Consider the following 26219-nt stretch of genomic DNA (forward strand, 5'->3'; position numbering starts at 1 on the left):
TGAGTTGGAAATGGCCTTCAAAGTTCATCCAACCTCCAGCCTGGCCATTGTCTTCTCTGCATTTTGGTCTTTGGACGTTTTTCACCGTGAAATACCACTCACCATGAACGCACAGTGAAATCTTTTCCCTTAGTTTTTGTGCCAATGGAATGCTGCAATCCTGTTCCATCCTATCAAGAAGCATCCCCAGTGTTTACAGCTTTGCATGATGTTATGTTGTTTCCTTGTCTTGAACTTATTCTGTATAAACCACAGGAAGAGATGGGGAGAGTGCTGGTGCTTAGCCTGTGTGGGAAGGTCATACTCTGCCCTGTATCCTGGTGATGGGATGAACGATAGTGGAACAGGTTGCCAAGCGAGACTGTGGATGCCTCCTCCCTGAAAGCATTCAAGGCCAGGCTGGATGGGGCTTTGAACTACCTGGTCTAGTGGGAGGTGTCCCTGCCTATAGCTGGATGATGACTAGATTATCTTTGAGGTCTCTTCCAACCCAAACCCAAATGATTCTATGATTTAGTGGACATGGTGGGGATGGTTTGACTTTTAGTCTTCATGATCCACACTTGTCAAAACGCGTGGAGAAGACATTGAAGAAATTAGAATGATGTAGGAATTTCTTTGTGTTTGGTCCCACTGAAGGGATATTTCAGAAGAATTAAGTAAATTTTAGTTCTGTAGTAGCAGTTGGAGAGGGCAACTGTGTCACAAAGATGAGGGGTAATGGAAAGAACTTCGGCTGAGACCAGGAAAGAGGTGGGAGATGCTGGAAGTAGCAATTTTCAGTTTTGCCTTTTGCTGGGACAACATCAGTGGGTCTTTCATTGGCATGCTAATGGCAGTTGCTATGACATCTTGAAAAAGCCCTTCAGTCCATCAGACTTCCAGTTCCCACTGTGCAAAGGTTTTACTCCATTCCTGTTGTCTCCAGTACAACAGGACTTTGAGCTTGTATGCAGTGAGAACACAGCATGAATACATGGAGTCCTCCTTGGGCCTAAGGCAGACAGGGTTGTAACTTACTGTAACTGAGAATAAATTACCTGGTCTAATCGTATTTCCATGTAGAAATGTTTCTTTTCCATAAATGTTACACAAAACATTTTCCCCAAAGCGCTCTTTAAGGAATTTACACTTGATGAGCTTTTGACAGTTTGATTTTTCCCTTGAATACGAGTGATGCTATTTCTCCAACACCATAATTCCAGGAAACAAATTCCTCTACTTTTTGCTTCCAACCTGCAAGTTTGGGTGCAATTGCAGTTCTTGTAACAGTATATGTGGATTTTAATACTTTCCCTCATTTTAATGAGTGTTTCCAGAGTTGATCTCTAGCAAGTGCCATTGCCCCCGTGCATTGTTATGCCTGATGGCTTACATTAACTTCAACCCTGCCTGTGGTCCATTTAATATAAGGAATTAGTGAAGCAGATTTGGTATTAATTCCCCAAATGTTCCCAGTTGAAAGTGGCTGCAATGCTAGGCAAAGAGTTGCACTTGGTGTCTGCTAAAACACTTCAGCTGTAAAGCCTGTGCTCCTGTTGTCCTCTTACTTGGGGTTGCAGGTAAAGCACTTTTGATCAATTGGATTTATTTCCTATTAAGCAGCAGTTCATGATCATATACCATCATTTACATTCTGGCATAAATAGCCGTCTCTCTTGAAAGAACTCAGAACTGAATGAGTGTGAAAATTAAATTCCCCTCTTAAATCGAAGGATGGTCCTTTTGGAAGCTGATTCCAGTAGCAATATAATTAACCTCTTGCTGTGCCATTCTGTGTGAACATATTGAACATGCTCTGTGATAATCATCCCTTAATACCGGTGTCTGTTTTCACACTAAATTCGTAACAGCATTACTGTAATCCCAAATCCTTTTGTTAACTCTAGGGACTTGGCCAAGTTGGTACCCAGAACAAAAGACACCAAGCTGTGTGGCTTAGGGCCAACATTTTCCAGGTGTTCCTAGTTTAATGCGAAACACCAAAAGGATTTGCTGCTAGGAAAGAGAGGTAAGAGCTCCGATGAAACTTTATTCAGGTTAATCCACAGGTCTATCCATGCTGCAAGATCATTTTATGTGTAATTATTGGAACTCTTGAAAGGTCCGTGCAGAAATTGGGCAGATCTACAACCTCCTTTGGCGACTTTTTTTGGGCTGTTGGAGGAAGAGCCATGCTGGCTCTTTGTGACTCTTCAGCTTTTAGCTGCTGAGACCCTTCTTTTTTTTCTCACAAATTATTCTGTTTAATTTCCCTTTTTCACCAAGGAATAAGGTCACCAAGCTCAGCTGCTGCCTTCTTGTTTTGTCCCATCTTCCCTCTGCTGTTCCATTTTGCCCTATATTTTCCACCACTGGATATATCCTCCTGTTTTATTGCAGACTCTACAGTAACATGGTATTTTTGTGTCATTCTGTTTTTGTTTTCCTATCAAGGAGTCCTTCTTAGATTGCATCCCAACCAAACCACCTATTTAATAGGTGGGAACATAGAGGTGAACTATGATGTAGGGCTTTTAATTTTTTTGTATTCCAGGATTTTTATATTCCCTCCTGCATTGATTTTATAGCAGAAATTAAGATCTCAAGTCCATCACTAATGAATAAATCACTGAGAAAGTGTTGTTTTCTCTGCTGCAGGAAAGCAGGTAAAACAAAGTTTTGGGTTGATAAAAAGGAAAACCGTTGTGGCCCCAAGCCCCCATTAATCTTAGGAAGAATTTCAGGCATTACAGGAGGCTTCCCAAAGAGGTGGTGGAGTCACCATCCTGGAGGTGTTCAAAAAGGTTGGAGATGTGGCACTTGGGGATGTGGTTTAGTGGGCATGGTGGAGATAGGTTGCGGTTGGAGTTGATGATCTTGGTAGTCTTCTCCAACATTAATGACTCTATTCTGTGATTCTGTGATCTGCATTTTCCCCTCTGTGCGTGCAGTCTATGGGGAACCAGCATCTCCTTGAAGCCACAGCTTTCCCTGAAGCTTTGTTCCTGGAAACCACCCTGGTGTTGGGTTACCACGAGGGTGTGGAATGATGAGAGTGGCCCATGAGGCTTTTCCCAAATGCAGAGTGCCTGAACGTGGGGAGAAGCAGTAGAGACTGGTGGCACCCAGCCGGGAACAGCTTTGCAGAAAGGAACTGGGGTCCTGGTGAGTGGGATGTGAGGCAGTGAAGGGCTCTTGGGCAAAGAAGGCTGAGGGTTTTCTGGGCTGCATTGAGCAAAGCATTGCCAGTAAAGAGAGGGGATCCTGTCCTCTGCTCAGTACTGGGGAAGCCTTGCTTGTGTGCTGTGTTCAGAGCAGGAAGGAGCTGGGCATACTGGGGAGAGCCCAATAGAAGGCCATCATAGTGACCAAGGGCCTGGAGCTCAGCTTGGAGGAGAAGCTGATGGATCTGGAACTGCTCAGCCTGGGACAGGGTAGGATTGGAGGATCCCACTAATGTCCATAAATCCCTGCAGGGAGGTACAAAAAGATTGAGCCAACATTGCCCAGTGACAGGCCGAGAGGCCTGGGGTCCAACTGGAGCCAAGGAGCTCCCTCAGCCCATTACTCAGTACAGGGACCAGAAAGGAGCAGGGGATCTCCAGTCCAGCTTGGGCACAGGACTGAGCACAGCTCTGGGTTAGCAGGAGTTGGACCAGGTGGACCCAATGGTGCCTCCAGTTAAAATTATTTTAAATACCATTCTGTATGCAGGCAGTTTACTTGCATTTGATTGGTTTAGGGGCCAGATTGCTATGATGTGCTTCTTGCATGCTGTAAAATGCCTCTGTTCCAGTGGTGAATTTTCCTTTTCTCTTGATAGCCCTTGATAACTTTAGCTATGTGTTTCCACTTCCCACATATTCTCCTCTGAGATGTAAAGAGTAGGCAGTTTTTTTTGTTTTGTTTTGGTTTGGTTTTTTTTTTTTGTTATATTTGTCTTATATTTATCTCCTTCCTTTGAGTTATCCTGAAGCTGAACATCACCTTTTAGCCATGCCTTCACCAGAGTAGTACAAAAAAGGGAAGTCTGGGACTTCCTGAGGTTGGTAAAGCATGCAGTGAGGATGTCTGTGATCTATGGGCATGGTGGTACCACGAAGTAAGCAAGGAATTCCCAGGAATTGCTGGGCTCAAGCATTAGGCACTCTAATTCCAGGGAGGGAGGAAAGCAATATTTGAAATAAATCTAGAGCAAAGTGGTAGCTTGCTGGATGGATTTCTCCGTTCTGATTTGTGTGCTGTTTGTCTTGAAAGAGTTTGAGCAGTGTAATAGCAACCTTAAATAACAACAGTGGGAGAAAACATCCCGAGTGAAAGGAAACCATAGCAGCTTGCCTGCTGTGACAACATGATGGTGAGCCACAACATCACTGTGGGAGTTCAGGAAGGGATATTGAGGATTTTTGTTGGTTTTCAGTTGGCTTCTTGTTGGCTTCTGGTTGGCTTCTTGGCATTTTGTTGGTGTTTAGTTGGCATTTTATTGGCTTCTCATTGGCTTTTTGTTGACATTTTGTTGGTGTTTCGCTGGCTTTTTTCTGGCTTCTTGTTGGCATTTTGCTGAATCTTTATTTCCAGGCTTTGAACAAACCCCATAGTGAAGGCATTTGATCGTAGAATCATAATGGCTTGGGTTGGGAGGGACCCCAAGGATCATTAAGTTCCAACCCTGTGCCACAGGCAGGGCCACCAACCTCCAGATCTGGTACTAGAGCAGGTTGCCCAGGGTTCAGACTGGAAGTGAGGATAGGATGGGAAATGGTTGCTTCATCCAACCTGGTCTTGAACACCTCCAGGGATGGAGCAACCACATCCTTCTCTTTTCCAGGCTGAATAAGCCCAACTCCCTCTGCCTGTCTTTGTAAGGGAGGTGCTCCAGCTCTCTGATCATCTTCGTGGCCCTCCTCTGGACCCTTTCCAACAGCTCCACATCTTTCCTGTAGTGGTGGCCCCAGACCTGAATGCAGTAGTCCAGATGGGGCCTCACGAGGGTAGAGAGTGACAGTCACCTCCCTGTCCCTGTTGCCACCCCTCTTCTGATGGAGCCCAGGATACTATTGACCTTCTGACCTGCAGGAGCACACTTTTGATTCAGTTTTTCATCCGCCAGGACCCCAGGTTCTTCTTCACAAGGCTACTCTTAAGGAGTTCTTCTCCCAGTCTTAATATGTATCCAGGATTTCTCTGACCCGAGCGCAAAACCTTGCACTTTGCTTTGTTGAACCTCATCAGGTTCACCCAGGCCCACCTTTCCAGTTTATCGAGGTCCCTTTGGATGGCATCCCTTCCTTCTAATGTGTCAGCCAACACAGCTCGTCTTGGTGTCATTGACAAGCTTGCTGAGGGTGCACTTGAGCCCATCATCCGTAACATCGATAAAGATGTTGAAGAGCACCAGACTCTGGACAGACCCCTGGGGGTCACCAGTCATCACCAGCCTCCACCAGAACATAGTTCCATTCACCACAACCTCTGCCTACAGCCTTCCAACCTATTCCGTACCCACTGAATACTCCACCTTTCAAATCTGTATCTCTCCAGTTTAGAGAGAAGGATGCAATGTTGAGCCGTGTCAAAGGCCTTGCACAAATCCAGGTAAATGACAGCAGTTGCCTTTCATTTGTCCACTGATTTCATCACTCCATCATAGAAGTTCACCAGATTGGTCAGGCAAAACCTTCCCTTGGTAAAGCCTTGCTGGCTGTCTCAGATCACCCACTCATCCCTCATGTGCCTAAATCTGTCTACTAGGAGAACGTGTTCCATGATTTTCCTAGGCACAGAGGTGAGGCTCACCAGCCTGTAGTTCCCTGGGTCCTCCTTCCTCCCTTTCTTGTGAATTTGATTTCAGAGCTGAAAATTGTTTGTTTTTGGAATAAACTTTGACGCAGTGAGCATGATGCTGCAGTTTCAGCTCTCCCACTGCATCCATTAGAGGCTGCCCTCATTTCCCATCACATCCTCACTTTCAGTCTGTGACAGTCCTGTGCTTTTCAGAAGTCATCTTGAGATGATAAATTCATGGCCCTTTGACAGAAATTGTCATGTTCTTGGAGCTGTTTTTAGGCTTCGAGTGCAGTCTTTTTTACAATCCCTGATAACACCAGAACTTGTATCAGGAGTTCTGAAAGATGCCAGTAGCACACAGTGTGCTGTTTTTAGTCCTTAGCTTTTTATTTTACTTCCTAATGCCTGGCTTTGAGGAAGCAATCCAGTTTTATCGGAGGTTTTCAACCTCTGCATTGCTTTTATGGCAGTTTAGTGGTCAGGATGGAATATAAAGGGCTGCTCTGGGTGGCTCTGCTGGAGTGCAGCACCTCCAATATTTCCTCTGATGCAGTTCACAACACCGGCACCATATCTAAGGTGCAATCCCTATCAAAGGTGCAATTTGCATTTGTGCATTTGTTGCTCTCATCTCGCTTCCGAGTGCTGGAAAATAAATGTTCCTGTCCCTTCCCACTGCTTCTGAGTGGGATTTAACAGCAGAAGCAGCTTCATGCTTACCCCGGTGCCTGGAGCTTCATAGCTCAGGGACCCAGGTGGGCTCTCAGCTGTCACTTCATGGCCCACAGCACCCATTATTATCCCTTTTTGTCCTCTTCTTTTGCTGCCTGAGCAATCCCCGTACCCACATGGGATGTACTGTCTCCCACATCACTTTCTGAGAGAATCCCTTGAATTTAGGAGTTAATACTCCTGGAAATGTATCCGCGTTCATTTAACATTCTTTTTCCCAGCAGTAGGATTTACTCTGCTGATTCCAGAACTTTTTCACTTTTCTGTAGCATATCACCCAAATGGGTTTAGTTTCTATTGTTGTAAATGGCAGGAGGAAAACTAGCAGAAACGCCCTGATTTGATGGAGAAACAGACAGATTTGGCTAATACCTTCCTCGCCTCCTTTTGTCCTTCTGGCAGATGTGAATGATTAAAATTTAATGTCAAGGAAAGATTTGTTGTAATTAACAGCAGGTCAATGTTCCCCTCCATTTTTCTTGCCATGGGGACAAATACATCTTTTTACAAAAGGTTTACTTTTTTCTTTTTTTTCTTTTTTTTTTTTTTGGTGGAAACTTGCTTGTAAGTCAACTTAATTTTGCATCGAGGGAGGAATAAAAAAAAAAAAAGCTTACCCTATCACTTTTAAATACTTCATTAACGTATGGGAGGCACAGAGTGGAAATAAGAGGCAGTTGGGATGGTGTGGGAAGAGGAGAAATCAGAGCACAGCCATGTGCATGATTTGGGGATGCTAGAAGGTGAGCTGGACCTCATGTTGCTTCCAGCTCTCCTGTAGACATCCCAGGAGGTGTTTTGCTCTCCTTGCTTCATATATCCCCCTTCCATGGCAAAATATGAGCTGAAATAAGGCCTCTCATCACCCTCTGGTCATGAACAGTATCTACTGAGAAGAAGCATGTGTGGTACTGGACCACATCTGCTCAGAGAAAGAGTGTATGACCCTGGACTACATCTGCTTGGAAGAGGATTTTTGGTCCTGGGCCACACCTACTCAGAATAAGGATGAAAAGGATGAGAGGTAATGGTCTCAAGTTGTACCACGGAGGTTCAGGTTGGATATGAGGAAAAATATCTTCTCTGAAAGTGTGGTCAGGCACTGGAACAGACTGAGCAGGAAAGTGGTGGAATCACCATTCCTGGAGGTATTTGAGAACTGTGGAGATGTGGCACTGAGGGACGTGATTGAGTGGGCATGGTGAGAATGGATCGGGTTGGATTTGGTGATCTTAGAGGTCTTTTCCAGCCTTAATGATTCTTCGAATGGGCATGATGGGGATGGGCTGACATCAGCTTCAAAGAAGTATGTGTGGTCCTGTGCTACATCTGTTCAGATGAAGGATGAGTGCCACAGAAAGGATCTCTGCCACCCAGCTGCCCATCCAAAGGGCAGCAAAAAGCACTGGAGCCCCTTACCAGGTTTTTCCCCATCCCTGAGCAAATGGTGGTAGGGGAGTCATGGCTCCAAGCAAAGCTCCAACTCAGCAGCACAGCACAGGCTGCGAGCGTGGCCTGATAAATGGTGCTCATATCCCATTCAAATATGATGCAAGCAGTTTTTTTGTAGTTTGTCTTCCATTGCGGTAGTAAAGTTTTTAATTAGGAAAGCTAATGAGATCGATTAGTCATTAGAACTGACCTCTGGATCTCTGCGAGGAGTGTGCATGTGTGTGCTGGGCTGATAACGGGGGACGCTGGGGTATTGTTTGTAATAAAAGCGTAAAGTGTTTGATTTGAGTGAAATGTGCCACGGGGAATACATCATGTGGAGAAAAAAAATTACAACCCTGGGAGCCTGTAATGAAGGGAATTAAACCAACATCCTATCTAAATAACATGATTATCTACACAAAACCCCTCAGCTAGCAAGTAATAATAGAAAACTGAGCTCTTCGGAGAGCCTCTTTCAGAAGGTGCTTAATGCTGGAGCGTGCATGCGGGCGCTTTCCGAAGAGCGGCTCTGGCATGAATACAACATCCAATTATTGCTGGGGAATGGAGTTTACCAGGTGCCAGCCCGTCTGCGTGCCGGCACTGGGGACACCTGAAAGCTGCAACAATTTGGGAGTTCTTTTCCGTGCAAGACGTGGATTAGGTGTTGGGTTGATGAGTGACAATGCATAGTGGTTAAAAAAAAAATAAATGTTAGCAGTGCGACTGACAGATTCCTACCTTAATAATTTTGCACGGTTAGAGCAGTGGAGGTGAAGGGTCAGCTGGTGCTGTTTGGGGAGGATTTGGGGTTGTGGTGAGAATAGGTTTGGGGATGTGGTTTTGCAGGGTTGACAATGGGAACAAGCGGGATTTCATCACAGTTGTGCAAATTTGCAAATCCTGTTGTTGTTCATATACTGCAAGCTTAAATGTAGTTCTCCGAAGGTTTTGCTGCTGTTTGGAAGTGATTCTAATTGCACTTAGTGCTCGAGCCTTGCAAGGAGCTTTAAAGATCCTTCTAGCTGCCCTAAAGAAGTTAGTGGGATACTAAGAATGAGAGGTAATGGCCTCAAATGTACCAAGGGAAATTCAGGCTGGATATTAGGAACAATTTCTTCTCTGAAAGGGTGGTCAAATATTGCAACAAGAGGTGGTGGAGTCACTGTCCCTGCAGCAGTTCAAGAAACATGTAAAGGTGGCACTGAGGACATGGTTTAGAGGGCATAGTGTTGTTGGGTTGATGGTTGAACTAGATGATCTTAGAGGTCTTTTCCAACCTTCATCATTCTGTGAGTTGGCATGGTGAAGATGGGTTGACTTGATGACCTTAGTGGTCTTTTCCAAAGTTAGTGATTCTGTGAAAATTCCAAAGGCAGGGAAATACTGAAAAGCCAAATTGTTTTTTGTTCTCTTTCCTCTGTCTTCCTTCGTTCACCATTAAGGCTGTGAGTATTTGCAGTTCCTCTGGTTGTTTCATCTTTTCGTAAAATCTTTAAGGTTGGAAAGACCTCTAAGATCGTCCAGTCCAACTGTCAGCCCATTTATTTCCTTGAGAGCATCTTAAATGTCATTTGTTTGGAGGCTGGGTTAGTAAAAGTAGCCTAAATACTTGGGAACTGAAGAGGTGTTAGGACCCTCCATTCCCCCCCATCCCCCCCCAAAAAAAAGAAAATGTCATTCCCCTTTCTTAACTCTGGGGAGTATTTAATGAGTATCTTATTTAATTTTTATTCCAAATCAACCTGAAGCTTAGGTCACTGGTGCTAACTTCCTGGCTTTTCAGGTTGTTAAACATTTCCTGGCTGATTTCATGCGCCTGCACTCAGAACTTTATTGATGCCTGCTGCCGACAGCAGCATGCTTTTCTCTCAAGCAACATCAAAGTCCAGTTCTTAGCACGAGATAACCTGCCTGCAGGCATTATTCTGATATATTAATTATACAGGGCTCCTAAGTAGGAATTAAAAAGCAGAGTGCTGGGGATGTGAAAGAAAATCTCTTAAGAGACGCGAACAGCAGCGCCATCCCAGTTTTATCACCTCTGCATAAAAGTGCTTGTTTGTGCGCTGTCGTGAGCACGCCTGACACTTTATAGGCAAAACTGAAGGCTGTGAATCCCTCTGCATGCCCTGTGCTCCATGAGCATTTATCTTTACAGCAGAGCATAGAGAAGCCTCGTGATCTTCATCTTTATCATGAAAAATTCTGGTGATTTATCTACCGATCTCGCTTCTCTCCATCCCCTTATCAGAAGTTGTAAGGCTCGAGCTGAGTTTGGGAAAGGGAATTTCCTGCTTTATCCCTCTTGAACCCAGCATTGAGACATTAGCTTGCTGGTGAATGGACCAGAAAGAAAATAAAATGCATTTTCCTGCTTTGCTTGTTTAGATGCACAAGCAGCATCGTGGTTGTCGGGGAGGCACTTCTTGCAGAGATGGACGTGGGATCGAGTACCACATTTTCAGGGAAAGTAATGCTTCTGGTTTTCCCCTCTCAACCTTGCAATAATTTTAATTAGAGCATCTCCAAAGAAAAACAGCCAGCCCTTTAAATCAGTTATAAAACCAGAAGACTTAGTCTCAGCATGTAGTGTCAGCTTTAATTATCTGGGCAGTTATAGCTGTATGTTATAAAAGTCAGGCAATTAGATGCATTCCTTAAAGCTGCCAAAAAAATTGCTAGCTATCACGTGGAGGAAAACCAGAGTCAAACACATAGCTGTTAATTGCATGAAACATTCAGCAGAATAAAACTGAAGTGTAGATCATCCTTCAAAATATTCTGAAAATGGGAATGATTAAAAGCAGAAATCTTTTCCAAATGGAGGTTGGATATTAGGAAAATTTTCTTATTGGAAAGAGTGGCCAAGCATTGGAACAGGCTGCCTAGGGAAGTTGGTGGAGTCATCGTCCCTGGAAGTGTGCAAGAAATGTGGAGATGTGTCTCCAAGGGACGTGGTTTGGTGGGTTTGGTGGGATGGGTTGGGGCTGGACTTGGGGATCTTGGAGATCTTTTCCAACCTTAATTAATGATTCTGTGAGTGAGCATGGTGGGAATGGGTTGGTGGCTGGACCTAATCTTACAGATCTTTTCCAACCCCAATGGTTCTATGATTCTGTGATCCCTTTTGTCCCACCTACAACCTCCCTGGATGCTCACCTGAATTTCAGCCCGTTTTTCCCTTTGCTTTCCTGCAGGTGCCAACTTGCACTTCATAAGGAGCCCCCCAGCAAACAAAGTGATAAAGACACGCTACAGGATAGTGAAGAAGAACGTGGTCACTCCATCCTCCTCATTTAGCAGTTCTGGCCCCAGCTGGAAGATGAGGCGTCTGCTGGCATGCAGGTAATTCTTCCATTTGTTGAATGCAGGACCAAGGGCTGTGAAGGCTTTTATTTCTGTTCCATGTTCCGTGACATTAGAATGGCATTAGTCACAAAAATCACTTAATTTCTCTATTTGTTTAGCTACTTGGACTCATTGTTTATTGACTTAAAGTGTAAAATCGTGTTAGTAATCCCATTAGACTAGTGGCGAACAGCTTACCACAGTCTGCTCCTTCATATTTGTTCTCTATTTGAATTATTTGTTTCCATGAAGCAGTTAAATAAGGATGATGGATAAATACATGCATTAGAACTAAGTAAACTTGCTGCTGCTTTTGGAAATGAACATTTCCTGCTAATCAGACATGGTCAAGCCTGCTAATGAAACCAAGCCTGCTTTATAACGTTATCGTGGAATCATAGAATCTCCTGAGTTGGAAGGGATCCATAAAGATCATCAAGTCCAATTCTTGCCTCCATACAGGACCTCCCAAAAATCAGACCATTGTGCATATCTGTGCATTGGAGGAGCTCACTGAAAGTGTGGTAGATGTCTGTATTTCAGCTGTAAGCGAGCTGCACTATTATCTAGTGGATCATTTTACCAGGAACGTTTTGGAGGCCAAGACAAATTGTGTCTAAGTATAACACTTGGACTTGATGACTCTAGAGTTCTGTTCCAACCTAAATGATTAAATGATTCTATAAGATTGTCATGATATTATAGAAAGTCAGACCATCAAATATGTAATTGTTATGTTTCCTCTTTGGCCCAAATAGAAGCTTTTAAAAAATAATTATAATTGATTGCTTGCATTTTAATGTATGCCTTTTATACTGTGAATTTTGTTACAGTAAATCTAAAGTAGTATTAATTCTCAGATGTTCATAATTTGCTGCCAATAATTACCGTGCCTGATTATTTTGTGTGCAAATGAAGATTTGTTTCTCGCCAATTGTAGCCTCCTCTTTTATCCAGTGTCTGTGGATTTGGCCACTCCAAAAAAGCAATACTGTTTTTTTTTTTTTAACATAGCAGAATGAATGGTTGAGTGTCAGCCAACCCAATTGACCCTAATAAATGCATTTATATCTGTGTTGACTTCAATCTTAGCCTTCCCCATTTCTGTCTCAGTTTTTCTGGGAATGGCTGCCTTTTTGTCCTGCACTAGCCATTTTGGAGCAAATTTTGCTTCTTTATTTAAATCTGGGAAGGGCAACCTGTCTGGGTGGAAATAGCTGCTGCTTTCTGCTCGTGATACAGAAAATCCCATTTCGATGACTGTTCTATCTTTGCACTGTCTATGAGTGCTGCCGATTTGTACAAGAGGCTGGTAGAAGGTTGACTTCTGTTTCTAATTTTTGTGACTGTGAAATGATACAAGATATGAGATTTGGGCAAAACTACTGCTTTAGGTCTCTCTGTTAACATGAGGTCCTGAAAGAGAAAAGGTGAGCCAAATATGGATTTGATCTGTTCTATAGTTGTTCCCATTTTATTCTCAAGAGGGGAATTTGTATCTAGTGGATGATGCTTGTTAGTGGATTAGATTCTGCAATCACTTTCATGGCCAGATAATTTGCAACTTGGCAGTCTTCATGTTGAGCATTCACTGTGTCATACTGTGATGCAACATAGCCCCTCTGAAGTCATAGAATTTCTTGATGGTTCCTTTGGGTTCCGTTGGTGTCCCAAGGTAAGAGAGATCAGCATCTGGCCCTATGTTGCTCTTGTGAGGGGGCTGTAGGCTGCCATGAGTTGACTGTAGACAGCCATTAGTTAGCTGTAGGCCACCATGAGGCCTCCCCTCAGCCTCCTTTTGTCTGGTCCAAATAAACCAGGGGACCTCAGCAGCTTTTCTTACATCTTCCCTGCTAGACACTTCCTCATCTTCTTAGCCCTCCTTTGGTTGCTCTCTAATGGCTTTATGTCCTTCTTATAGGGGTATTTGGGAATCAGTCATAAGGAAGGGAGAGCAAGGGCTAGCAAGCACATACCAGAGAGGAGAGTTATTTATCGTTGTATCAGATGTCAGCTTCTGCCCTGTGATGAATCTTTCAGAGCTGTAGAGGGGTGAGTTTAATGGTGGTGAAATGACTGCACTGGGACAAAATGATAGGATCATTAAGGTTGGAAAAGACCTCTAAGATCATCAAGTCCAACCATGAACCCATTACCACCATGCCCACTCATGAATCATAGAATCATTGAAGCTGTGAAGGACCACTAAGATCATCCAGTCCAACCATCAACTCATCACCACCATGCCCACTCATACTAAAGTGGTAGAAGACCTCCAAGATCATCAGCTCCTACCACTGACCCATGCCTGTCATGCCCACTAAACCATGCCACATCTCTGTGGTTCTTGAACACCTTTGGAGATAGTGACTCCACCACCTCTGGGTAGCCCGTCTCAATGCCTAATCGCTCCCTTGGAGAAGAGATTGATCCTGATATCTAACCTGAACTTCCCCTGGCATAGCTTAAGTGTATTACCTCTCATCCCAAATCAGAGATGTAAGAGACACAATTCCTGCATTGAGTGTTTGGCTGAGGTTCTTCCTCCTGTGTTATCTCCAGATCTGGGAGGCTTATAGTTGGAGGAAGGGGAAGGGGCTCAGGTTAGGGCAGAATTCCTGGGCTGAGTGCTCTATGCGTTTTGGAGAGGAGGAATCTTTTCATCCAGCTGGAATTGGCTGAGAGTTCCCACTTGTAAAATAATTTTATCCATATTAATCTTTGACTTCATTAAATAATGAAGTTTAGTTCTTATGGCTGTTTCAGGCAAATCTTGATAAAACACCATCAGCAAATTGAAAACAATTATATTTTAAAGAAGCAATAAATCTCTTACTTTGTCTGCCTCTTACCTTCGTTGTGTGTGATCAATCATCGGCACTGTCTGCAGGAAGCACATGGCAAATGCTTCTTCTATAGTATAACATTTTTTTTCCCCTTATGCTCCTTTGCTCATCACATTCTTTTGGATGCATAACAAGGAATGATTCAGGGGACTGTGAGCTGCTTTTCCAGCTGCTTTACTGAGAAAACACAACTTTTCCTGGACTATTTTGCAGCATAAATTTGATCCTCATTTCTACATTCTAATGTGTGTGTCATGTCTGACAGTTGACTTTTTAATACCCCTTTTTTCTCTTAAGCCAAAAGTATGAAGTTAAAAGGCTGATGGTGCTGGGGTTGAATGATGCTCCCAGACCTGTATGTAGCTGTGGCTAGGAGGAAGTTTCTACTGTAAAATCCACATTTTGGGAGCCCCAAAAGTGATGGGCAAGGGTTTTACATGGCAAGTGGTATTGTCAGATGTAATGTGATTCCTTTATGGACTTTGGGCAGCAGCTGTGTTTCTGTCCATCCTATTTGCTTGTCCCTAAATGTGTTCATAGTATTTCCCCACTCTATTTGGGTATGTATTCTGCAGTGACCAATGAGAAACCTTGCAGGGGTGTATGGAGCATTGCCGTTGTTGTCAACAAACTCTCTCAGATTTCAAGCAAAAACGAAGATGAATGTGTTGATGGGAAATGGGTTATGGGGAAAGTCACTGCAGGTCTAGAGGTACCCACTGCTAATCCCAAGGTGATGAGTTGTGTTCTTCCCTTATTGCTGGGTTGCATTAAACTTCGCCCTGCCGCTGACTTTTCTGGAGGCGAAAGATGTGAGTATATCTTAAATTAATTTTACTACACTTTTTGTAATATTTTTGTTTTAAATAGATTTATAAGCAACTTGGGGGCTATTTCTCCAAATTTATGAAGATAATTTTCACTCTCTTGATAAGGTTAAATTTACACCTGCTATTTCCATATTAATTCACATTGCTAAGTGGATCTAATTTTCTTCCGTTCTTCTATCTAGTGAGTGTAGCCTTTCCTAATGCAATTTCCCCCTCACTAAATCACTGTGATCGGGAGTCATGATCGAGTTAAATTAACTTAAATTAATTTACTTAATAAGAGCTCCAGATCATTGTGAATGAGGTTAAGATTTATTGATCCTCCTTTTCACTCCACCCCCTTATCTCTCTCTGCTTTGCAGGAGCGCAGCTCAGAAGGGCTGTGATTTGCTTGCCTTAAATTTCATTTTCTCCTATTGACATTGCGGTTGGTCATCATTTAGAAATCTCATAGGGACGCCTTTTCTGCGGTCAGGATAGGGCTGTGCCACTTCACATGGACGGGCTGCAAAGAATGAAGCAATGCCTTCAGTAATGACAGCGTTTGTGAGTATTCAGAATGGCTTTTAACCCTTCTACAGCAGCTTTTTGGAAACACTGCTGCTCCCAGCCTCTTCCCGTGGCACTGGTGTTGGGAGCCAGTATGGCCAGGTGGTGAGTGATCTGCTCAGTCAACCAGACAGGATATCCAGACTTGATAGACTATGGAGACAAGAGAAACGTTGTGAAGTTGAGGGTGCTGTAGGATTGGAGTAACTACTGGAGGAAAAGGTCAGAGAATCACAGAATATCTCAAGCTGGAAGGGAGCCATGAGGTTCGTTGAGTCCAACTCCTGGAAGAGATAGAGCATATTTTACTGGGCTTGTATATCTCCAGGTGTCTTGGTTGGATCTGGCAGATGAGGATCATGGCAGGAGGATGCTCCTGGCTGATAGAAATATTTTCTCATGCAAAAACTTCCACTGAAAACCATCCACTGAAGGGATGAGTTTTATTAACAAAACCCAAATGCTGGTGAGCATCCCGCTCAAGGCAGCATTGGGAAATGTCTGTGCTTTCTTCTGGGAGGAAGCCAGGAGGTATCCCAAGAGCAACAGGGGAGCTCAAATCACTCACTTGTGGAGCAACAACCCCAATTCAAGACAATTTTTGGGGAGTGGAGAAGCCTGTGCCTAGTGGCCGATGTTGTGTTTATAGATTCCAGTGATAGGCAAGTTAAGCACTGACCCACTTTGAACAATTTTCTTTTAAAATAGTCATGCATGTGTTTAAAAGAAAAGTAACCTGTCTGCAAATATAATCTGGCACCAATGGAGAACCTCAGATATTTCCTTCAGAAAAGTTTACTTCTTCTCTTGAGGGATAAACTTTCCCCTCCAGCATTATAAATAAGTAAAGAACAAAATAATAAAACATTTGTCGGAGAAAGTGCCTGCTCAGTAGGAAAGACTTGTCAGCAGAGGATAAGCTGTGTATTTTAGTTTTGTTTTCTTCTTTTCTTTCTGTTTCTTGGCCTGGGGCAAGTGTGAATGCACAGAGCTTGGGACAGGACCCTTGTGGAATTGAATCAACCCTTGCCATGTGTTTCATGCATTCCCATGCATACATACTCCTTAGGGTGAAGTGGGTGATTAGGGCAGTGAAATGGACTGGTGCTTGACAACTCACTGGGTGCAAGTCCTGCTACCCTGCTGGAAAGAAAAGATTGCTCTGTGCTGGTTTGCTCTTGCTTCTCAGTCTACTGGGTGCTGCTGTCCTGCCATCATGGTGTGTCTAGTATGGTTGTGGGTGGCCATAGAACCATCTCTGACAGTTACCGTCCTTTCAGGAGTTACAGGAGATGTCCTTTAGGATGCCTGTGTTCCAGGTTCCACGCACATGCCAACCTTCCTCTCATTCCTTCCTTTCCTTCATTGTGGATGAGTTTTTGGTTTCTGATTTCTCTTTGCTCTCTTACCCATTGCTTTGGGTAACCATCACTGGTAACTCAACCGAGCTCATCATCCAGTTGTTGCAATGCTTCCTTTCTAGCTTTGTCTCACCATCAAATTTATCTGCTCAGGGGGCATGGATGCCATTGGTCCCAGCAGTGTTCCCACGCTTGGTTTCCTCTTCCATACAGCATCATTGCCTTTGCCACCAGTTGATGTGCTGAGCTCTTTTCATGATTTCTATCCTCTTGCGTACAGTGCCTTGTTAAAAGACAGTTTGTCTTTCATACCACGTTAAAGAGTGGCTTCTAAGCCATGGCTGTCCTGCTCCAGTGACCCTAGAAAATCAGTGCTGAGCTCATCACCCAGCTCCAAAGTGGAAGGTGCCCAATGTCCTCCAACTGAGAGGAGAAACCAAAATGATAAGACAGTGACAGTGTCTCAAGGAGGCAAGGTGATCAGAAGAATAGGTGCTAGGCTGGGTGATCTCGCAAGACAAAACTACACATACCGAATTGATGTGTGCCAGCATGTTTTTTCCAAGACTGATTACTATTCCTAATTCTTGCAGAATGCAGAACTGCGTGGTTGTCTCACCATGAACACTGGCTCGTGGCATAAGTGTTAAAACTGTGTCAATTTTTGGGGAGCATATTCTTGTGACTTCAGATATCCCAATTTGTGTTGCAAATCAGGGCAATGCAGAGTAGTTCAATTGAACTACTGAAGCTGCACCGTGCAACTCCTCAGGATGTCGCCGCATCTGCTTGGGAAAAGGAGGTGGCAACACCCAGATTTTGTGGCATTTTTGAAAACTGTTGAGAATTGGTTGAGATATGTTGGTGCTTATTGTTTGAAATCATTTGTCTTAAAGCCCAGCAGCTGATTAGTTTTGCTTGAGGTCCCTTCAAACCCCTATGATTCTGTGAAATTACATAGTTCCCCTGCAGCCTTGATATTTGCTGGGAATTATTTCCAGTTATTGAGGAAGATCATAGAATTATTGGCCTTGAGTTGGAAGGGATCTTAAAGATTGTAGAGCCATAAAACGGGTTGGGTTGGTAAGGACACCAGTCCCAATCCTGCCCTCTTCCTCAGGATTTGCCTGGTGGTCACAGGGAGCTTGGCACTAGATTCTTCCTGTTGTCTCAGTGCAGAAGAATTCCTGTGCAAGAACAACCTTTGACAGTGATCACCACACAGTATTTACTTTGCAGGATTTTAAGGTATAAAGCTTTTTCAAGCAGATATAATTGTGTTAATTGCGGACAGAGACATCTCAGTATTGCAGGATGGAGACTGAAAGGTGCATTGTTTTTAGCAAGAAAAGCTATAGGCAGGATGGTGATGCAGTTTAATTGCTCACTATCTGCCGGATCCTGTTCTCTCCATTTGCAACCCCACTGTCTCAGAAATAGCCAGAGGCAAATAAATTATGCCTGATTATTTCTCCATGTTGCTAAGCAGGCACTGCTCTCATGTATTCACTGAAGCACACCTCCAGGAGAAGTCAGCACGTGCTTTTTGGAGAGCTGCGCAAGGCAAATATATCCTTGTTTTTTAGGGCTTACCTCCAACTTAATTTGACAACCAAAGCAAAGGCTTTGGCATCTCCATCCCAGCTGTGTGAAGGTAGGGAGGGTATGGTTTTCCTTGTGTTTTGCAGTGAAAAAGTTGTGCACTGTTGAAATGGTCCAGAGTTGCTGGTGCGGTATGCTGGAATTAAGACTCATTAAATCACAGTATGTTAATGAGCCTGGGGAGGGTGAGAGCTTCTGTGAGTGAGGTTTGGGGGCTGTATTGTGATCTCATACTGCTACAGGACCGGGACATCATCACAAAAGTTTCAAAGAAAATGCAGAAAACTGTTAGCGTCGGCGCTGCCGCTGATAATTGCTGAGCTCTCTGGTGGGGAGAAGCTTTAATCAAAGCCACTGTATATTGTGAGGAGACAGGGATTTGTTTTATTCCAGCAAAGGCTGCCTTTTGTCCTCCATCTGTGTGTTTTATCCCTCCTTGATCTCTTTTTGCTTCAGTGGAAACGCTGAGGTGTTGATCTCGATGGCTCATAGCGATGATGCTCCATTGGGATTTTGCCTCCATGGTGTGGGTTGCTCTCCGTGGTGCTGTCCCGTAGGGACATGAAGGACTGTGGGCATCATAACCTGATGGCCAGAGGACACAGCACCAGGGGTTAATTTGCTTTTATCAAGACGAGTGGCCGTGCTTCAGCCCTCCCTGGCTTCTGATGTGTTAATCTGAAAAGGAGTTGAAATGTGACTAATGCCCTTAAAGTTCCTGTCAGTTTTTTTCTTCCCAAATTCATTTGACATGAAAGTGAGAAGTAAACAGAAAGGCTGTGTTTAAGCAGATAACTTGGAAAGCCTTTTCCATCACATTTAAAAACGGCCGTGTCATGGATTCTGCGAATTGGCGGGTTCTATTTTGTTTTATTTTTTATTTTTTGTCTGTGTGGTAAATTTTCTTTTAATAATCTCGACGTGGTTTTACAAGGTTTAGGGATAAGATTTTTTTTGAAGGGATGTTAAACCATTCTCAAAAATGACATCTCATTAAAGTGAAATTCGTCTGCTGGGATTGGAGACTTTAGAGGCAGGAGGAAACTGGCGCTCCCGTCTGAAAATATGTTTTTTTTCTATAGGAAGTACTCTTAATCTTTTTAATGAGGATCGTATGAGATACACAACCCTGTATTGTTTCGGAGAAGTCTTGACATCTGGCCTAACATAATCCAGTCTCTGTTAGGGACTAGTTAGAGGCTTTAAAAAACAATGTCGCCTCTTCTTGGCAAAGCTCTGGATTAATCTTTTATACACTCCCCCCTCACAGAAAGAAAGGCACATTATAACATTCAATCTTTTTTTCTCTCTTCTATTTCTCCCTAAACACAGCTGACATCTGGGTGCTTGCCTTGACTTTTCCATGCAAGTATCCAAGCCTGGACTTTTCATTGGGTTCACAGCAGTGCCAACCAGCTCCTATGTCCTATACCCTATAACTACACCTGTCCCATACCAGGGCAAACCTCACAAGGCAATATGATAGAATCATAGAACCATAGAATGGCTTAGGTTGAAAGAGATCTTGGAGATTATTGAGCTCTAAACCCACAGTTGTGGGCTGCATTGCCCTGACCCAAGTGCAGCACCCTGCATTTGGCCTTATTGAACCTCATGGGTTCTTATGGGTCCACTTTTCCAGCCTGTCTCTTTTGTCCAGGTCTCTTTTGATGCTACCAGTTGTTCCTGTTGTGTCAACTGCACCACTAAGCTTGGGGTCATCTGCCAGCCCTGAGGGTGCACTTGATGCATGTTATGTATATCACTGAATATAGACCCTGTGATGCATATATACCCTATAACCCTGCACAACTGTGCTTGTTGCTTCCCTCCTTTAAGGCCATAGTAATTGAGCTCTACTTCAAGGAACTAATGAAAACAAAATAAAACTGGGACTCAGAGGTTAACTGCCAGCTCTAAATGCATATGAAAATACTTAAGAATAATGGGATTTTCTTTTTTTAATTTTGGTTAATGGAGTAGCAGAGTTTTGAATGGATTCTATTAAGAATAAATGTGTCACTTCTGAACCTGAGGAGGCAATTATAGATTATTTACTCAGGAACTGTGTTCATCTTGGATCAGTCCCTCTTGCAGATCTTCCTGGAACTTGGTGCATGCAGGAAGGAGTGCTCTATCAACAGGACGCATCCTTTTCCGTGCACCCACAGTTCTCAAAACCCAGGCTGGATCTTGCTGAGAGATCTTGTGGATTTATCACATGCTGAATCTTCATGGGTTTATTTTGTTTGTGGATAGAAAATTTTTTTACTTAAAATTTGGAGAGTTTCTACTTCCTTATTTAGCATCATTTGGACACAGTTTTGCTTTTGTAATCCTTAAACTTAGCAAAACACAGCTGTCTCCTGTAAATTAAAGCTGCAGAAGCAATTCCCACCAACAGTTTCTTTCCCAACTGCATTCCTAAAAGGTTTTAGGCAGGTTGAGAATGGAGTTTTGAAATACTGTTTGCATTTGCTTCTTTCCAGAGAAAAATTCCATCAGGATTTTGTGGAAAATCCACTTCTTCCTTTTATTTGCAGAAGTGGGATTGGAACTTTGGGATTAGAACTAGATGATCTTTGAAGCCCCTTCTAACCCAAGCCGTTCTGTGATTCTATACATGTTTCTACAAACTGCTTAATTTCAATTTCTGTCTTCTAAACTGCACATCCTCATTGCTGGGCATTGGGTTGCTTCATAGAACAGTTTTGGAGTCTCGACCTCAACCCCTTGCAGGTGAAAGTAATCCCAAAGGTACTCTCATGCTGCATTGAAATATCAAGTATGGCACTAAGCAAATGTTGTAGCTGAAATTCAGTTTGTTTGTGGTGTGCATGTTGGGTCCTCGAGGCAGAGAGCAGAACAACTAGAAATGTGCAAGGCATTGCCTACGTTGTATAACACTGCAGACCTGCTCACAAGTGGTTGTGTTGCTTCTTAACGGGTTTCTGCTCATCAGCAGTGTCTTGCTGACTGGGTGCTCCCACCCAGTTGTGTCTTAAGCTGAAATATTTTACTTAGTGTTTATAATGGGCAGAGAGCACAGTTCCCAGAGGATTTGCTGATGAGTGGTAATTCATTAGCTGGGATTTCATTCCCCTCTTTTGTCATCGCCTCTCCTTGCTTTCAGGCAGCTTTCAAAGTATCAAAGAAAAGCAGAATATCCTTAACAAGGAGGTTTATACAGATTAAAAGTTGAGAACTTTGAGCTGTGGATCAGCAGTTTTGAAATGGGACTGTATGGTCTATTGCAAGAACACAGGTGGAGAAATGGGGAAGTTGGTGTTCAGGCACGTGGAGACGTCATCTCTGGTTCTGGGATGATTTCAGGTACTGGGACTCCAGGTCTGAGATGGGCTGAGCACTTCTATCTTTCCCTGGGATGATTTCATGAGTTCTTTTGGAAAGGTTTGCTTTTCTTCTGCAGGGCAGAATTGTAGAATCATAGAGTCATTAAAGCTGGAAAAGATGTCCAAGATCACCAAGTCCAGCCCCAGCCCCACCAAGTCCCCACCATGCCTACTAGTCCATGTCCCTCAGTGCCACATCTCCATGTTTCCTGAATACCTTCAGGGCCAGTGATGCCATCACTTCTCTGGGCAGCTTGTTCCAATGGCTGACCACTCCTTCAGAGAATAATTTTTTCCTGATATCCAGCCTGAATCTCCCCTGGCACAGCTTGAAGCCATTTCCTGTGATGCAGAAGGCAAAGGGTCCCAAAACTAGGGGCATACCCTGCTGAAGGTGACATAGGGATGAAACTTGGTGACTTTAGGATCTGAAGCAGGTCTCTAAAGCCCTTTGGCCTCACTCACTGATGCTCACTCTGTCCTGGGACATCTGTTTTTTCCTGTATAAAATGTCTCATGGGGCCATGAGGTTTCTGATGTCGCCTTTCCTTTGGTCCATCCGCATTCCCCCATTGCCAGCTGTGGAAATTCACTCTTAGCCCTGTTGAGCAGTCTGGAAAGATGAAATCTGCTGGGAATACAGTTAGCAAAATTGCACACACTGTATTTTAAACTCATTTTGAAGCAGTTCTTAACCTTTGGAAGTGGTTTTTATAGGGCTGATAATCCCACCTAACAGCGGAGCATTTTGAGAATATTTTTCGTGGTGCTGAGTATTTACAGTGTCACTGGTTTTTCACCTGACAGTGACAGCTGCTTGAGTGATGTATTTAATTTCTGAATCTCTACCCTCCTGAGAGATTAGTAATGGTGTGGTTTTTGTTGTTTTTCTTTTCTCCTTCCTCATTGCCCAAATGTTTTTTGCTACAAAGGCTCCCAACGCCTCCCAGCTCCTTAGTAGCTCAATCACAGACATTTTACTGTGCCGATTGCTGGTGTGAAAATTGGTATTTAAAGGAAGGAAAAAAAAAATGCAAAAGAGCAAAGTGGCTGAATGGCAGCTCCGTGCTCCGTAGCAATGACCCTAATCACTTCCTATTAGCTACCAACGGCAGAAAAATCACAGGACCTCCATCTGAGCTGCGGCCAACTGCTGTTGGCAGCTGGGCTGCCCCCACCGAGCACCCGGGGAAGGCTCAGGACTCATAGCAAAAAAAAGCAAATGGGTTCATGGGGGCAGAGAGGTCATTTCGCTTGGCAAGTGCTCGAGCTTCATTTTCAGCTGATTAATTCTTTCCAGGCTAAGCAAACACTGAGCTCACTTTCAGGCCAAAAGATGGATCCATCTGGTTCTTCTTGGCATGAGGAAAAAAAAAAAAAAAAGGTTAAAAAGGAGCTGGAAGAAACTGTTGGATTAGTTATTGCGGAGTGATGCATTACTGTATGCTGCACTGGGTCCTAGCAAACACTGGGCTACAGAGAGCAGACTACATGGCTCTATCTTTGCAGCTGTATGGATCATAACTCCTGTGAAAATTGAGTTATTTCAGTGTTGAGGTGAGAACTGAGGGTGTTATAGAATATGATGAGGCATTGGAATAGGCTGCATAGGGAAGTGGTGGAGTAACCATTCCTGGAGGTTTTTAAGAAAGAGGTAGATAAAGCACTGAGGAATGCGGTTTAGTAGGCATGATAGGGATGGGTTGGGATTGGACTGACTGATCTCGGTGGTCTTTCCAATGTTAATAATGCTATGAGTCTGTGGAAGTGAAAAACAGAGTGGTGAATCCAGGATCTCAGACTTCCTCCTACCCTGTTGGGCTAATTTGATGCAAGAAGTTGTCAGATGACTATGAAAAATAACTTTTATTTTGATTTTGAAGCATTCTCAAGGCTTCTGTGTCCAGGTGTGGAGCCCTCAGTACAAGAAAGACATTGAGATTTTGGAAAGGGTCCAGAGGAGGGCGACTAAGATGATCAGGGGGCTCGAGCACCTCCCCTATGAGGACAGGCTGAGGGAGTTGGGCTTGTTCAGCCTGGAGAAGAGAAGGCTGCGGGGTGACCTCATTGCAGCCTATCAATACCTGAAGGGAACCTACACCCACGAGGGGAGTAAACTCTTCAAAAGGGCTGACAACAGCAGGACTAGGGGAAATGGATCCAAGTTGAAGGAGGGAAGATTGAGGTTGGATGTTAGGGGGAAGTTCTATACAAGGAGAGTGGTTAGGCCCTGGAACGGGCTGCCCAGGGAGGTTGTGGATGCCCCGTCCTTGGACGTGTTCAAGGCCAGGTTGGATGGGGTCCTGGGCGACCTGATCTGAATGTGTATGTTAGGTGGCCCTGCTAGGCAGGGGGGTTGGAACTACATGATCCTTGAGGTCCCTTCCAACCCGGGTGATTCTGTGATTCTGTGATTCTGTGATCTGTCTTTGGCTGGGACTGTTTGCATGGACATCACTGGCAGAGCTCTTGGAGGATCTGAGCACAGAAAGGAAAGGGAGTTCATTCAGTTCCCAGTTTGGCCATTAAGAATATCTTTGAAACAGCTCAGGGTTGTGGGAGAAGCATTAGTTGCCTCCAGGATTTCGTAGGATCATTAAGGTTGGTAAGACCACTAAGAGCATCGAGTCCAACCATTAACCCCTTCCACCATGCCCACTAACCATGTCCCTCAGTGTCAGATCTCCAAGTTTCTTGAGCACCTCCAAGGACAGTGACTCCACCTCCTTCCTGGGCAGCCTGTTCCAATGCCTGACCGCTCTTTCTAAAACAGGATTTTTTTCCTAATATCCAACCTGAACCTCTCCTGGCCCAACTTAAAGCCATTACCTCTTATCCTATCAAAGGATGAGTGTTCTATCAAAGCAGGATGAAGTAGATTAAAAGTTTTGGGCACCCTGGGGATAAAGTGATGGGGACTGAATGGCAGAGGGAGATGCTGAGTGCATTTATCAGATCCAGACCCTCCAGTTTTTTCTTCCCCAGGCTGAACAGCCGCAGGAGTCTCAGCCTTTCCCCATAAGGGAGTTGTTTCAGGCCCCTGATCATCTTTATAGCTCTCCGTTGAACTCTCCAGCAGTTCCCTGTCTGCTTTATTTAAACTGGGGAGCCCAGAACTAGGCACAAAACTGAGAACACCAGGAAAAGTGGCATCATGTAGTGTCCACAGCGTGGTGGAAGTGGGCAACCTCCTCATGATGGCCTACAGCTCCTACAGGTGTTTAAGAAAAGATTCTTCATAGAAAGGCGGTGGACATGGAACAGGCACCCCGGGGCAGTGAGCATGACCCCAAACTAACAGAATTCAAGGAGCATTTGGACAGTGCTCTCACACATAGGCTTTGGGTTTGGGTGGTCCTTTGTAGAGCCAGGCGTTAGACTCAATTATCTTCGTGGGTCTCTTCCAACTTGAGGTATTCTATGATTCTTGTATGCAAGAACTATGTAACCAGCTTTCTCAGTGATTTCTTCTTTCTCAATCCAAATTCTGATGGGGTGAGTTGCTCTGAAGCTATTGCTTCTTCTGTGATTCCTTCTAACCCCTGTAGAGCATTTGTTTTTTTCATTTGGGATTTCTGTATGAGTTTTTCAGGTTGCATATAAGGAAAAACTTCTTCTCCAAAAGAGTGGTCATTCATTGAAACAGGCTGCCCAAGGAGGTGTTCCAGAAATGTAGTGATGCCGTATTTAGGGACATAGTGGACATGGTGGGGATGGGTTGATGGTTGGACTGGATGATCTTGGAGGTCTTTTCAAACCTTAATTCATTCTAACTTCTAAATGAAATTTTTTACCATTCACAGGTCCTAGAAGTAGCATGTTTTTTGTTAGTTTGCGGGCTTACCTGCCTGGATAACCACTTTCATAGAATCATGGAATCATTAAGTTTGGAAAGACTTCTAACACCCAGTTCATCCCCATCATGCCCACTAACCATGTCCTTCAATGCCACAGCTCCACATTTCTCAAACATCTCCAGGGGCGGTGACTCCACCACTTCCCTGCAATCCATTCCAGTGCCTTACCACTCTTTCTGAGAAGAAATCTTTCCTAATATCCACTCTGAACTTTGCTTCTGGATGAAGCTATAAGTGCTGCTCACACTGTGACTTTGCATGGCATCTTGTTTGCTGGATCCTGGCGTTACTGCACCAAGCCCAGGGCTGGGAGCTGGATCTGCCCCGTGCCTGACCTTGGCACCATCCCACTTTTGTGGGACTGAGCTCCTGGAGAAGCTGGGAATCCTCTGGGGTTGCATGAACATCTGTGACTGGTGCCTTCCCGTTCCCTAGTCTGTCCATCCATCCCTGGTTCTGCCCATTGGAAGGAGGATTTGCAGAAGTGCACGGGGGAGGTCTGCAAGGTCACAGCTGTTAAAGCTGGGAAAGTGGA

At 44.1% G+C, this 26219-nt stretch overlaps 1 protein-coding gene across 1 annotated transcript in view; it reads left to right on the top strand.

The window, feature by feature from the left end:
• Nucleotides 1-26219, top strand: part of ZC3H3 (zinc finger CCCH-type containing 3) — a 159303-nt gene that overhangs the window by 57811 nt on the left and 75273 nt on the right. The window contains exon 4 of the mRNA XM_042838216.1: nucleotides 11136-11283. Within this exon, the coding sequence (XP_042694150.1) occupies nucleotides 11136-11283 (148 nt within the window). The remainder of the gene's footprint in view (nucleotides 1-11135; nucleotides 11284-26219) is intronic.

The sequence above is a fragment of the Centrocercus urophasianus genome, unplaced genomic scaffold (genome assembly GCF_019232065.1).
Source record: "Centrocercus urophasianus isolate 14NV4802_14NV808 unplaced genomic scaffold, USGS_Curo_1.0 seq_11, whole genome shotgun sequence".
Taxonomy (NCBI): domain Eukaryota; kingdom Metazoa; phylum Chordata; class Aves; order Galliformes; family Phasianidae; genus Centrocercus; species Centrocercus urophasianus.